Source organism: Dryas octopetala, chromosome 3 (genome assembly GCF_963921425.1).
Source record: "Dryas octopetala chromosome 3, drDryOcto1.1, whole genome shotgun sequence".
Taxonomy (NCBI): domain Eukaryota; kingdom Viridiplantae; phylum Streptophyta; class Magnoliopsida; order Rosales; family Rosaceae; genus Dryas; species Dryas octopetala.
Window position 1 is genome coordinate 11,330,499 of NC_141368.1, and position 15,255 is coordinate 11,345,753.

The 15,255-nt window shown below is 34.4% G+C and overlaps 2 protein-coding genes across 2 annotated transcripts; both read left to right on the forward strand.

The window, feature by feature from the left end:
• The first annotated feature begins 104 nt into the window (after positions 1–104).
• On the forward strand, positions 105–4,649 carry LOC147290866 (F-box protein At5g51370-like). The gene is made up of 2 exons (XM_086236807.1): positions 105–1,396; positions 4,240–4,649. Exons 1-2 carry the CDS (start codon positions 171–173, stop codon positions 4,511–4,513), a joined length of 1,500 nt encoding a protein of 499 aa, XP_086092933.1. The 5' UTR covers positions 105–170; the 3' UTR covers positions 4,514–4,649.
• Positions 4,650–7,035: 2,386 nt separating this feature from the next.
• Positions 7,036–8,532, forward strand: LOC147290867 (protein transport protein Sec61 subunit beta-like). The gene is made up of 2 exons (XM_086237369.1): positions 7,036–7,137; positions 8,016–8,532. Exon 2 carries the CDS (start codon positions 8,019–8,021, stop codon positions 8,271–8,273), a length of 255 nt encoding a protein of 84 aa, XP_086093495.1. The 5' UTR covers positions 7,036–7,137; positions 8,016–8,018; the 3' UTR covers positions 8,274–8,532.
• The last annotated feature ends 6,723 nt before the right edge of the window (positions 8,533–15,255 follow it).

A 15,255-nucleotide genomic window follows, 5' to 3' on the forward strand; every position in this document is an offset into this window, starting at 1 on the left:
CCACAAAAACAAAAAAAATCTAATCTTTTTTCAGAATCTAGAGAGAGACAGAGAGAGGGAGAGATAGAGAGAGAGAGAGAGAGATTGCATAAAGATTAGATTTTTGGAAACCCTAACCCTTATTTACTGAGAGTTGTGTTTGTCTCTATTCTCTAAGCAGCTTAAAATAAATGTCATATTCACCACCAGAGAGAGACAACAACACCTCTCACCTAACAAAGTTATCAGCTTTGAAGAGGCCAAGGCCTCTGAGCCTCCCAGACCAAGTTCTCAAGCATGTTCTCGTCAAGATGCAGCTTTCAAACCACCATTGTCAATCTCTCTCTCCCTCCACTGCTTCACCTTCTCCTCACTCTGAGCCTGACCTCTCTGCATTCCAGTCCCTTAGCCTAGACCCTCTTGTAACCGATTCCACCTCTCTTCTCTCTGATGAGCTCCTCCTCTCAATCTTCTCCAAGCTCCCAATCTCCCAATACCTCTCCAATTCACTTGTCTGCAAGCGCTGGCTCTACCTCCATGGCCGCTTGGTGAAGTCCGTGAAGGTGTTCAATTGGGGGTTTTTGGACTCGGGTCGGGTCTTTGCCCGGTTCCCAAATCTCACTGATGTTGATATTGTCCATGCTTGCATTCGGTCGCCCAGAAATTCGGGGATTATTGTGACCCGGAAGGCGTTGTCGATTTACATAGATTCGCTTTTCGGCCCAGATGGGTTTATTGAAGAGAGTGATGTGTTGAAGCACAGTGTGGTGGACGGTGGGCTCAGATTGCTTGCTGGGTCGTACCCCAATTTGCGCCGGATAGCGCTTATAGGTGCGAGCGAAAATGGGTTGTTGAGCATTGCTGAGGAGTGTCCAACACTGCAGGAATTGGAGCTACATTGTGTTGGGGACTTCGCATTGAAGGGGATTAATGCATGTAAGAACTTGCAGATTGTGAAATTGATTGGTTGCATTGATTGGTTTTACAGCGCTCTGATTTCGGATATTGGGTTGACCATTTTAGCTCAAGGGTGTAGGAGGTTAGTGAAGCTTGAGCTTTGTGGGTGTGAAGGGAGCTATGATGGGATTAAGGCAATTGGGCAGTGTTGCCAAATGCTTGAGGAATTGACTCTCAATGATCATAGGATGGATGGTGGGTGGTTGGCTGCGCTGTCGTTTTGTGGAAATTTGAAGACTTTGAGGCTTCAGTCTTGCAAGAGCATTGATTCGAGCCCCGGCCTGGATGAGCATTTGGGGTCTTGTCCCACCATTGAGGAGTTGCATTTGCTGCGGTGTCATGTGCGGGACAAGGATGGTGTGAAAGCATTGTTCTCGGTTTGTGAGGCTGTTAGGGATGTTATTTTGCAGGATTGTTGGGGGTTGGTGGATGAAGTATTTGAATTTGCGAGTATTTGTAGGTACGGGAAATTCTTTCCATTTGTGATTATCTCTATTGGTTGGCTGATATTGATTACAAACTTATATGTAAATTGATAGGAGGATAAGTGAGATATGTTAAACTTAACTTACTGATTAGATTCAGACCAAAAAAACAAAAACTTACTGATTAGATTTGTGCGCTGTCTGACTTTTGCATTGTTAGTGTGCAAATTTGTTATGATTTTTGTTTATGTACTGTCAATGCTGTTTGCATAAAAGATGATTAGGAAAGTATGGTATAGGAAATAAACCTTTATTCAGGCTCTAATTTCCGGGAACTGATTAATTGATTTTAGATTTAGAATCATCCATTTATTGTTAGCTCTTCTAGCTAAAGATCTGAATTGAACTTGTAAGAAATCCTCTGCCTCTAAGGCTACAACTGCCTAGGGAATGCCCATCTCAAATCTTTGGGACTCCACTATCTTGTCGTACCTTTGTCTTCTTTACTAAGTTGCAGGCTTTGTCTAATCCAATCATCCAAGGTTAACTAAGTAAATGTGACTAGCTTCCATGAATAAGAAAAGCATTACGGGAATCTGTATTTGGGTTTGCTTTTGAGCTTCTTTATGGGCATCTGTATCTTTGGAGTTCAGGAATTCTTCATTCTCTGTTATTCTATCATATTGGAAAGCAGCTGTAATTTAGTGGTTTTAGTTTGGGGTTTTTTGATGTGTTGCTGTATCCTACCTGATGTAGAGTTCCTCTTTTAGGTGTTTAGAATAGCTTTGTGTTCTGGTGGACTTCTTGTTTACTGTTGTGTACCCTTTCTTTGGTGAAATTTATGTTTCACATCAAAAAACGAAAATCATTACGTACAATTATTTTTCTGGCCTCCATGTCCATGATGTTTGATCTAGGCACCTGATCCTTGTAGTAATGCCAAATATCGGAATATCTCAAATAGCTTCACTTAATTCCTTTATGAGACTCATTTTTATGATGTGAATTGATACCTTATAATTCCTTCCATATAATCATATTCAGGAGGTAATGCAAGGAATTTATGAGCTATTCTGAATTGTCGACTCTAATGTTTTAATGTGTGGTTGAATTGTTAACTTGATGGGCCTAAACTCAATTACCTCCAAAATTTTAAAATTCTTCAATAAAGCTACATGGTTTTGAATGTTGCACGATATGGAGTCTGGTATCAAATTTGTATCTGAACTAAGAAACTTTATGAGAATAAGGAGGAAATTTTGGTCTGTTAATATATCTCATTGTTCTCTAACTACATAAAGTTCAATTAAAGGAATTTTGATTGTTTTTCTAATGAAGGCATGGTTGCTTAGTGTATTAATAAAGTTATGGTTGTCTACTGTGTTATCATAACAAATTTGTAATTGCTTCTCCACCCCGAACAACCCTTGTCTCCTTATCTTTTTAAACTTTAGACCCATAAACCTAATTGTTTCTCACTCACCATCCCAAGCATGTAGGCTTATTGATGGGGCCAGCCGAATCGAGTTAAGGCCTTGCCAAGGCCAGCTTGGCGTACAAGTAGTTGAGTTTGAGCTCAGCTTGGCTTCTTTGGACCTAGAGTTTTAGATCAAAAACGGCGAGCCGTATATTGCAGGTTTCGTGCCAAGTTTGGATTAGTCTCCATACAAAGTGGGTGTATAAAGTTTTTGTTGCTTTTAATAAAATATTGCAAACCCTGTGACTTTTTTTATTGGTTGACCAAACCCTGTGACTTTAATTCACAATCTCGAAGCAAGAGAACGCCAGCTTAACAATCATTCTAAAAAGTAAAAACGTAAGCCTTTGTTAGAATGGTCTAAATATAATACTTGTATATAATTTTTAGAATAGTATAGTTTGGTCTGCATTTATGTAGGTTTGATATAAGTCTAGTTCGAGATCAGTTTGAACTCAAATGAAGCTCAGTCAAAAGAGAAAACTGGACTTCAGACTAACCCAGTCCAATTGACAATCCTAGAAGCGTAAAAGTCCTACAATTAGATTTCAGAAAGATGTCCTACGTCATAGGTTTAATGAATATATTTGTTATTTGACGAGTTGGCGAATACCAATTTGGTATAATTTCAGACTTATATGATATAATGCTTTTCCTACTACAAGTTATACTGCAATTTATTTTTCAATTTTTTCATGCGCGGGGATTTCCATAAAGTGACATGGGATACTTAGAAACAGTGAAAGCGGAATAAGTTCTCAGAAAAGTTGAGACTTGGAACAGATATAGCATGCATGATTCTATTCATTACGTGGAAACTTATGAAGATCTTTAAATAAATATACCACGAAAAAAGATATGGTTGAACAATAGTTTATTGTACGAAGAGAAGTACGTTTTCTGACTTGCCTTCGTGGATCTTATAGTCATAGCCAAATAGAGATATTGCTAGTCAAAGTTCCATAACAATTGATACATCTTGAAGTAGTAGCATTTGAGGCATATAGACTCTTTTTATCTGACATTACTGCTGGTTGTGGATATAAATTAAAATCCGTTTGGTTGCTTGCAGAGATTATTCTAAATTTTCTTGTGAGTTGTTGAGAACTTTGTGCTTTGTGCCTTCATCTTCTATTTTTTTTTTATTGCTTACTTTGAGGCCATAAATAATGCCCATGTGAACTTGCGAAACAGGGTGTTGCATTCGTGATTAGGACCTTTTTCCTTTTTGGGTTGAATGTATCACTATCCATATGTTGAGCTGGGTCTTCCTAACAAATGTTGGCTGAGTAGAGAAGTATGACAATTGATGCATTGTTTAACATGAGATATATGTTAAATAACACATATACATTGACCCTTGTTGTTTATAATATTTTTACCCTTTTTTTCTCCTCATAGGAGGGTGAAGCTGTTTTCTTTGGAAGGATGCTCATTGCTGACAACGGGAGGTCTGGAGTCAGTAATTCTTTGTTGGAAAGAGCTTCAAAGGCTTAGAGTAATATCATGTAACAATATAAAGGACAGTGAAGTTACTCCTGCCTTGGCATCCTTATTTTCTGTACTTAAAGAGTTGAAATGGCGACCAAATTCCAGATCTCTCTTGTCATCAAGTCTTGCTGAGACTGGAGTGGGAATGAAAGGTGGTAGGTTTTTCAAGAGATTAAAGCCTTGACTTTGATGCTTGTTGTTGGAAATCTTGACATCAATTCAAGGCGCATGCAGATAATTTACTTGACAGCTGTTCAAAGTTTGGATCAAAACACACTAAATAGATAGATTATAATCATCATATCTTATTTAGATGTTCAGCATTGTGATAACCGAGGATGATTTGCTTCATCGCTTACAGCAGGCCTGCCGAAGGGAGTTTGTCTTTCAAACCACAATCTAGTCCTCTCTGTGTTGGGACCTGTTAGTCCAAAATTCAGCATTAAGTTGTCATTGTGATTTAAGCCTAGTCATGCTTGTCTAATATTCAGCAAGTTAGTGGCCAAAAAAAAAAAAAAAATATTCAGCAAGTTATACACATGTTAGTTCAGTCATATTAAGTAGTTGAACTGACTTGCTAGGAGTTAGAATAAGCAAAAACATGGGTACAGTTTATTTCTCTTTTAGACATCATCCATGTGTAACATGTACTAGGAATGAAGTTCTTTTACCAAAAAATGCAATGACATATTATCTCCAAATGTGCAAGCTCATTGTGCCTTTCATGCAACTTGTTATAAGGGTAGTCGAATTTGTTCCTTTGTTATTGTGTTAATATCTCAACTCATTGAGTGTGAGTTTCTTGATTGGTAGAGCAAGTTAGTTGAGATATTTTAACAAATTTTGACCACTCAAGATTTCTTGATGATGCACCATGGATATCGATTGAAGTTCTTTATTCTTTTTTGATCTGTGAAGTTCTTTGTTGGCAAACTAAAAGAAGTTCTTTATTCTTTTTACTCTGTAAGACTCCCTTGTTTCTATATAGTGTACAAACCTCATAGGTTTGCTAATTGTTTGGCTTTATATCCATAGGTTTGTGTAGATACATGTTTAAATAGCTTAGCTGGGTGTGTAAATACATCCATGATGTTTTCTGCATATACAATTATCCAATAACTATGAAACCCAAGCACACTCCCCACAACTCAATAGCAGACTATGACCAGCTTTGAATCAAGGTAATAGGCAGGTAATACTTGGATTTGGATGACCAACATACCAAACAAGAATAAAAGAACATTTGGATCATTGGATGGGTATAAATAGTACATTGCTATGTTTTTAATACCACCACACATTACTTGTCATGCTCTTTCAAATACAATCACAAAATTCCTTTTGTGTGAAACTGATCCTATATATCATAATTTTCATATGAAATTATGAAGTAAGAAGGTTTTTTAAAAAAAATTTAAAAAGAATTATTTAGAAAGGAATTAAGGAAGTAAGAAGTTAAGTGTTTGAAAAATAATAAAAAGATAAATGTATCCCTAAGAATTTAAAACAATTCAAAAATATTTCTAATAGATAGGAATTTTTAGGATCCCAGTCATCCCACAAGGAAAAAGGTAGAATATCTTGTGAGAACATATAAACTCTAATGAAAAAGGCATCATTTTCTTTCAAATCGTTTGTGTATGGACAAGTTCTACCCATGAATTCTATCGATTGGTATCACAATAATGCATTATCTCGAGTATGAGATACCACTTGGTGTAATAAAACTATGTATTATAATACGAGTGAGTCTTCGGTGGGGCTTGCCCCATTGGGGCAAGCCCCATAGAAGATTTATCCATTATAATACAGGCAAACCATAAGTTTATACATGTTAGATTTCAATTATCCCACATTAAAAATAGGAAAAAGTTTTCAAAAATGAGTTAAACTTTGACCATGTGTCAATTTAGGATGCGTATTATGAGTTGTATCAATGTGCTCCTTTAACTTTAATTTTGAAGACAATTTGCCTATTCCGTTAATTCAATTACATTTTTCGTCGAAAAAACAACATGAAGTGGTTTGACTTTTATGTTCTTATATTATAAGTAGAATGATAAATTTACTCCTAAAAAAATGATCATGTGCGTGACATGTGATCACTTTTAGATGAAATTTGTAAATAGAGTTGACGGAAGTGACATATTGGCATCGAAAGTAAATTTGAGGTGACAGATTGTTATAAACCATAATTCATATATGAATCAGTAGTGCTACATATACCACATTTTTATACCATAATTTCATACCACCTTATGTGGCAACTTACATGGCATTCATACATTGGATACTAAAAAATAAAAATAAAAACTCAAAAAGGAAAAGAAAAACTTTGTCCAATAAAGTAATGACACGTCAGATGGTATAAAAATGTGGTATAAGAATGTGGTAAGTATAGCATTATTCTATCTGAATTGATATATGAGTCAAAATTTAAGTCATTTTTTAAAACATTTTCCTTAAAATTATATAGATATTATAGCCTTATAGGTGATTATGATAGAAAAACGTAGATAGAAAACATAAAATCCCCTCTCTTTTACTAGACATGACTAAAAAATATGAAAGTAAAAAATATAATAGACAGAGATACTTGGCAGGACTGCATACGTGAGATTTGACGTGGCAGGAAACGATTGGTAGAATAGGCGTGGAAGGTTCAAGCCACGTAGACAAAAGAACCCCCAACGCTTGCACTATATAACAAAACGGGTTTCAGGCCATCGGAGTCAAACACGTTCTCGGATCTTCGAACTTCAACAAAGACCAGCTGCCCAACTCGTTCGCTTCACCAAGTCGACTCAGGCGAGTTCCTCCATTCTCTCTCTCTCTACCCTTTGTAGATCTACGACATGCAATCTTCAATTTTTTACATTTTTTAGTTAAATGATTTTTCCAATTTTGCATTGCTTTCGTGATTGGATCTTGGATCCGACTATCGGATCTGGTTTTTGTGAAACGTCTTGATTTTTCCTGGCCAATTTGGGTATTAGGGTTTCTTAATTTTCTATATATATCCATATGAATTTTGTCTATCATTTCTGTTTTTTCGCTAATTTGATGGGTTAGATGACTATGGCAGTTATTTTCAATTTGATTAATATTTTGTAGCTGCTAATATTCGTATTTGTATTCGAATTCCACTATTCTGCAGATCTCTATGCTATTATCATATCTTTGTGTTTGAATCATAGATGGGGTGCTTTTAGTTTGAGTATAGATTTAGAAATTGAGTTTATGGGTTTTGTGTACCCAAATTTATCGGCTATGAAACATTTTTGTTATTGTCACCGAAACCCAATTACAGTTAATGCAAATTATAAGCCAATAGTTCTGTTCAAGTATGTTTGGAATCAAATTCATGTGTCATTTTGTTCTGTGGTAACTGGTACCCAACTTGAATTGGGGAGCAAACCTTGATTTTGCACAGTTAGAATCAATTTATACTTCTTTTTCTGTATGAGTTGCTGTAGTTTTCTCTCACTGCCAAGATTCTATTGTATATGTTTACAGAATTGGCTAAGCTCCATCGTTGTCTGATTAAGGTTAAGCTTGTCTTGTTACAAGTTTTCTTTCTCTTTCTTTTTTTTTTGCTCTGTTTGTGTGGATTTTGTTCTTTTAGCTTTGTACAATGTATGCTGGATTGAGGTTCTAACTTCTAACTGCTTGAGTTTGTGTTACAGAAAATGGTTCTAGGCGGAGGAGGAGCAGCTCCGCCAAGGGGAAGTGCCGCAGCTACTGCGAGCATGCGTAGAAGGAGGACCACAAGTGGCGGGGCTTCCGAAGGTGCAGCCGGGACTATGCTCCAGTTTTACACTGATGATGCCCCGGGACTGAAGATCTCCCCAAATGTTGTTCTCATCATGAGCATTGGTTTCATTGCATTTGTTGCCGTTCTTCATGTCATGGGTAAGCTCTACTTTGTGCGCAGAGAGGCTTAGAAGGATGCTGTGCTAACAATAGGAAACAGAGTTCAAAATGTAGTGTTTTCCGGATCATGAATGAATAAATATTCTAGTTATGAAAAGAAAGACTTGGGTTTGAAAAGTTATCTTTGTAATATGTGAATGGTTGAAACATTTATAGCTGTTTTTGGTTCAGGTTATTAGAAGTAGAGGTTGCTTTAGGTATTGGAATTCTAGGCCTTTTCTCTTCGACATTTTGATCACTTTTTAAATGAATGGAGCACAATTTTGGCTATTTGATGGAATTATATAATTGAGCAGAATTTTGCTGCTTGGCATGTATGAGTCGCTTGAATGCAAACCCGGTTAAAATGGTAGGCAAATGAGGCAATCGATAGGGCCCTATATTTAAAAGACCCTTTATATGTTATGATGATTTTTGTGAGAGCTTACGGAAAAAACATATTACATAGTTGTACACAAAGAGTGGAGGGTTTCATTTTCATGGTTTGGTTGGGGCCCTTAGAATTTCAGAGCGGCCATAGGTGAACGGGCACAGATGTGCGAAATTAACATGTTTTCAGAAATTCTTGAATTCTCGGTGCTCGGCTGTATGATTGATGCTTTATCAGACATTTATTGGCTAACGAATTGTAAATTTAGAATTTGACTGAAATTGTGTAAGAGTGCTTATATTTTTACTCACTTTATTTGTGAATTGTGACTCAAGATGAAAACAACAATTAAGAAATTTCATCAAATTATTATTATTCACGTTATTTTAAAAAATTTAAATAAGAAGTGTAAAATTAAAATGGGTGAGAAAATAAAAAAAAAGTGGTGAGAATATAAGCAGTTAAGCACTAAAGATAAAAAGATAGAATTTTGAGTCGGAGTAGTTTCTCGATGGTCAAACTGTTTTTCAAAGTTAGACAAAATATTTGACTCAGATCAATAACTTCTTCAATATTTCAATCAGAAAAAAAAAAAAAAAAAAAAAAAAAAAAAAAAAAAAAAAAAACTTCTTCAATGCCTGGATCTAGGCCTCACCAAAAAGCCCAAGGCCCGAAGTCCGCCTAGCCCATTAGCCCGAAGCCCATTTGGCCCCAAATTTGGGCCGGTCCGGCGTAAAAGTCTCTTGGGTTGAGCTTGGGCCATCTCTTTGAAGCCCATGGGCCGCTCGAAGCTCGGCCTGTTTAGACCCGCCCAAAGCCCAATTTGGGAATTATAACATATTTAATAGGTTTTTCGTTTGTTTACCGTAATAAATTATTAATATGTTTATTAAGTTATTATATAATACTATAATGTTAGTAAATAGTAATAGTGTAAACTATGTAATACCATAAATAATAAAGTAATAAACTTTTAAAATTATATACAACATTACAAGTATAATAAAACATAATTGTATATGTGTATATACAACTTTTATAATACAACTATAATTAAAGTTATTAAACCACGATTGTCAATTCATTAATTCAACGATCTGAACCGTTCATTTTTTATTTTCATAGTCAAAGATCATCCTTACAAAAAATCGGCTAAATCGGAATTCATTTACCCATTCAATTATCATTAGAAAACTACGATCGTTCATTAATTCGATCACCGTTATGTCACTTTTACATCTCCGATTAAGCTAATTTTTTGCAAGAATTCTCTTTAAGTGGGGAACTAAAACTTGAACGGTTCGGATCATTGAAAACATGATCAATATGTGAGCTTCTACATATAAATACACTTAAAGAGTATAATTCTAATAACTTTCCCGTTAAAACCTTGTTGTTTCCATAATTATGAAGATCACAACATGATTTCAAAAATCTGACCCGTTCATTTTCTATGTTCATAGTCAAAGATCATCCATACAAAAAATCGGCTAAATCGAAATTCATCTACCCATTCGATCATCATTAGAAAAACCACGATCGTTCATTAATTCGACCACCATTATGTCACTTTTACATCTCCGATTGAGCTAATTTTTTGCACGAATTATCTTTGAGTGAGGAACTAAAATTTGAACGGTTTGGATTGTTGACAACACAATTGCATCATTTGTTTATAAAAATATGTAATAAAATATATAATAAAACATATGTACATTTATGTTTTATTATAGTTGTAATGTTGTATATAATTTTAAAAGTTTATTATTTATGGTATTACACTATTACTAACATAATAGTATTTTATAATAACTTAATAAGCATATTAATAATTTATTGAAGTAAACAAACGAAAGAACTATTAAATATGTTATGATTCACAAACTTAACAAATAAACTAGTCAACTCAGTTGGTTGAGAGTTGAACCTTGCTACATGAGTTCTCATGTTCAAATCACAACATAGCCAAAATCTTTTTTTTTTTTTTTGAAGATATATATGTGTCTAAATAGGCTTTTGGCCCATTTTGGGCCGCCCGTTCAGGCCTAGCCCGGCCCGGCCCTCCAAGCCTGCAAGCCAAAGCCCAATGGGTGGGCCTTGGGCTTGTGTATTAAAGCCCAAGCCCGGCCCAAACCTGAAAAATTTGGGTCGGGCTAACCCGGCCTGACCCGACCCATTGCCGACCCCTACCTGGATCTACATTTCTTCACAAGTGGTAATTGGTCGTTATGGGTAATTATTTTGAGGTGGAGGCTATTCCGACCACTCTTCTGAGTTAACTACTTTAACATATTTTGGATAATTTTTTTTTTGTAAAAAATTATGGAATCATCCAGACCCATTCAGCAGTATGCTATCGAAATATGCTAAAGAGTTGAGTAACTTACGACCGAATATAATAACAATGTTCGACAGAATACTGCCAAAAAATACTTTTTTCATTTCCATTCTGTAGTTACATACTGAAAATTTCGTCAATATTCGACATTTAGGTGCTGAATAACCACAAACGTTTCAATAGACAAGTGTCGAATGATCTGATGAATAAAATTGAAATTTTTTATTTTAAAGATAAAATTAAAATTTAAAAATAAAATGGTCAACTCAACAATTTAGAATGGATGGAATAGTCTGACCTTATTTTGACCATTATCAACCGTTGTCGATCATTATCAACCATTATCAATACTTTATCAACCATTGTTGATTGTTAAACAAATCTTGACTCATGTGTGGACTTATGACTCGATCAAGTGAGGTCGAGGGTTGATATTTCTTCATAAGTTATGGTTGGTCAAGACATTGAACGATTTAGGGTTGATGTTCTCATAGGTTGTGGTGGGAATTATCTTGACAACTATTGAGTATTAATTTTTTTATTTTTTCAATACATTGAAGAAAATCAAAGTCTAGGATTATCTTAGTTCTATCTATTATTCTACCCACTAGTCTAGGTACATCGTCAACAATAGTCTATTAAGATTTAAGCTTAGCTAATACTTAAGTGAGCAGTTTAGACGTGACATTTCACATCCCCGAGTGATAGTTTTGTAAATAAATAATGTTATACTTATTATATTTTTATACTACATTTTTATATCATTTCACGTGTCATATTTTATTGGACAGAGTTTTTTTTTTTTTTAGTGTTCAATATATGAATATCATGTAAGCTGCCACATAAAGTGTTATGAAAATATGGTATAAACATATAAGATATTTAGCACTACTCTGTAGTAAATATCTTCAAATTGTTATATTGTTGCAATCAACTCATGTAATGATATTATTTTTGAAAGTTTCCCAAAGCTTTGTGAAGCAAAGGAATTTCAATGGCTCTGCACAAATCCCGAGCCGAACAGTATAAACATATAATAGATGATTATATAAGGGTTTTTTTTTCTAACATTTTTAAGGGTTTTTTAAATATTTTTAAAAACTTAGGTGAACCTTTTTAATATCTAACACTTAAGAGGGTAGGCAAATAAGGCAATCATCGGGCCCTCATATATTTAGGCCACAAATTTAATAGAGGTTTTGTATATTTATCATGATTGTTGTGAGTGCATACAAAAAAAAGAAAAAAAAATTATTAGGTTGTTATACATAAAAGGTGGAGGGTTTCATTTTCATGGTTTATCTCGGCCCCTAGAATTTTAGAGTCGGCCAACGGTCATGCAATATTTTACAGATGTGCGAAATGAACATGTTTTTCAGAAGATTGTTTATATTCTCACCTTTTGTTTTATTTCCCCACGTACTCATCTTATTTTTACGCCCCCATTAAATTGCAAAAAAATATGAAAGTACTCTTCTCTCCTCTTATTATTCCTATAATGTTCTTTAATATACTAATTCAAATAATTACCTACTAAACACTCTTTTTACCCCCCTTAAACTATCATCACAACCACCCATCTTTGTTCATAATTTCTTCCAAAAACTTAATTCTACTCTCACCAAAATTTAAAATCGATAATAATATTTGTTTGATGCCCATGCATTTATTAAAATTTATGATTATTCTATACATTAAATTTCTATATCTTACTTTTAATTTTTTTATATAATTTTAGATCAAGAATTTTGATTTAAAATTTGATTTTAACTTTAGGGATTTAATTTGTGGTTTTTGAGTGGAACAAGTGAACACTGTTCGACTGTGCAGGTGGAACATCTCATAGGTGTTTTACCATGGTTGGTGGAACAAGTTTCGCTTCCTACCCAAAAACAAATCGAAAAAATTAAATTTTTTTTTCGCTTACCTTGTCAATAGGAGAGTTCTTTCCAACGTTCATTTGAATGTTCATCACCAAAAAATAGGGTAATAAAATGATTAATGATATGAGAAATAGAGAAAAGATGATTCTAGGGTTTATAAAGTTAGGTCATTGAAGGGAGATGAGTAGAGTATGATAATTATTTTTCTTTTTACTTAATTCTTTAGATGTCATTTTATAAAAGGATAAACTTATTATTATCATTTTCATTAAAAAATTATAAAAATATATGATAAGAGCGAAAATATAAGCACTCTTTCATAAATGCTTGTGCTCCTGTTAGTTGGGCTGTATGATTGATGCCTTATCATACATTTATTGGCTAAAGAATTGTAAGTTTAGAATTTGACTGAAATTGTGTGAAATGGCGTAAAGATGGAGGTAGAATTTTGAATCCGAGTGTTTCTCGATGGTCAAACTCTCTTTTAAAGTTATGGACAAAATGTTGACTCATAAGTCTCATATTGATCAATAACTTCTTCAATACGTGGTCTGGTCTATATTTCCTCACAAGTGGGTGGTTCGTCGTTATGAGAATTATTTTGACCGTTATCAACCATTGTTGATTATTGATCAAGTCTTGACTCATATGAGGACTAATGGCTGGTCCAACACTTGGTGGAGGGTCACTATTTCTTCTTAAGTTGTTGATAAAGACATTGGTGGATATGTGGGGTGATTTTCTGTTAAATATCTAACATTACCAAGATATAATTGGGTTGTACAACGTATAAGCCTTGGAAAACCTTCCCTTACAAGCCAGTTTAAGGATGAGTTAGGCCATAGAGGCTTTAACGTGGTATTAGAGTTTATGGTGAGTATTCTTGTCCATTTTAGACTGGTATTGCGCTCATTACTCCACTCACTTTCATTACCAAAATGCGTGGATAAGAGTTTAGGCAAGCTTATTCAAGTGTGAATGCATTGATAAGAGTTTAGGTAGGCCCATTCAAGTATGAACGCCGCACATTCGCACCTGATGCCAAGCACTCAGCGCTAGTTTGTCGGCGTTTATGTTATGGTTTAGCTTCGGGATTTTGAGATCCACCCAAAAATTCGAAGCTAAACCTTAACATAACGCCTTTATTAAGCCCATTTCATACCGTAAGAGGGGATGATGTAAAAAGATGGGGATTTACCCTCAAAACTTGATGGAAGATGCAACGCTCGTCTGTGTTAAAAATACATTGTTGAGCGCTTAATAATAGGTGCGCACATAATCGAATATGAGAGTTTAGGTGTAGTCTTGATAAGAGTCTATGCTTTAGGGCTAATACTTAAGTGGGCAGTTTAAACATGTCATTTCACATCCCAAAAGTGATAATTTTGTAAATATCTTTAAATTGTTATATTTTTTAAGGTTTCCCGAGGCTATGTGAAGCAGAGGAATTTCAGTGGCCCTCCAAATTTGATTTATTGTTCAAGCGAAAAATCTATTCATGCATAGTTCCGCTCAATATGGTGAAGATCTAATAATGACTTAAGTTACAACACTATTCATTACATTTTTTTTTTAAATAAAGATGAGATCTATTCACATAGATGGGCTTCACTTCACATGAATTTTATAAAATGTGGTCAACAATATAATTATTACACGTAGTATACTTATCATAGTAGTGAGTAAAATTGTGAAAATCACACTGTATAAATATATGAATGTAATTAGTGTGAATTCTTGATTGTAACAATCACACAACTCTAGACATATACTTGAATGAATGTAATATGGATTAAACTCTGGAAATATGGACCATCACACAACCGTACATGCATGAATGTAATCAATCTGTTGGTTTGGTTAAAGAAAAATTAGGGGAAATTCTAAAAACTAGCCATTCTTTTTTCATTAAAAATTTTAGGTTTTTTTTTTTCTTCAAAGTTTTAAATATCTAACTATCGAGAGTAGTATTCAAGCTCTTACCAAGAAGTGTTCGAATCCCTTTCGATTAATGTCCGAACCCTGTGGAGTCGTGCTTGAGAAAACTCGAGTATTACTCGAAGAGAGCTCAAGCACTATCTGAGAATTAGATTTCTAAAACTCCCAAAAAAGGGATCAAAGTCTTTTTCTAAATTTCTCAAAACAAGTGTGTTTGCTGCATGACCAAAATGAAACATGTGCATTAGACGGGTGTTAAAATTGTTTCCTAATTTAAATTAAATAAAACTCTATTCATTTTTGAAAAATTAAAAGTAGCAAATAAAGTATGTTTTTTAATCTATGGTCAGAACTCGAAACTGTAATTGTTAATTGTTAATTTTGTTAATGTCTTAACGAATCATCATTACATTAACAAAAATTAAAATCTATTTATGAGGCTTGCCCTTAATAAAATAAGTCTA

Excerpts from the sequence above, each read along its gene's own strand:
- LOC147290866 (XM_086236807.1), top strand. The coding sequence starts at position 171 with ATGTCATATTCACCACCAGAGAGAGACAACAACACCTCTCACCTAACA. Across the intron at positions 1,397-4,239 it reads GAATTTGCGAGTATTTGTAG|GAGGGTGAAGCTGTTTTCTT; the intron begins GTACGGGAAATT and ends TTCTCCTCATAG.
- LOC147290867 (XM_086237369.1), top strand. The coding sequence starts at position 8,019 with ATGGTTCTAGGCGGAGGAGGAGCAGCTCCGCCAAGGGGAAGTGCCGCA.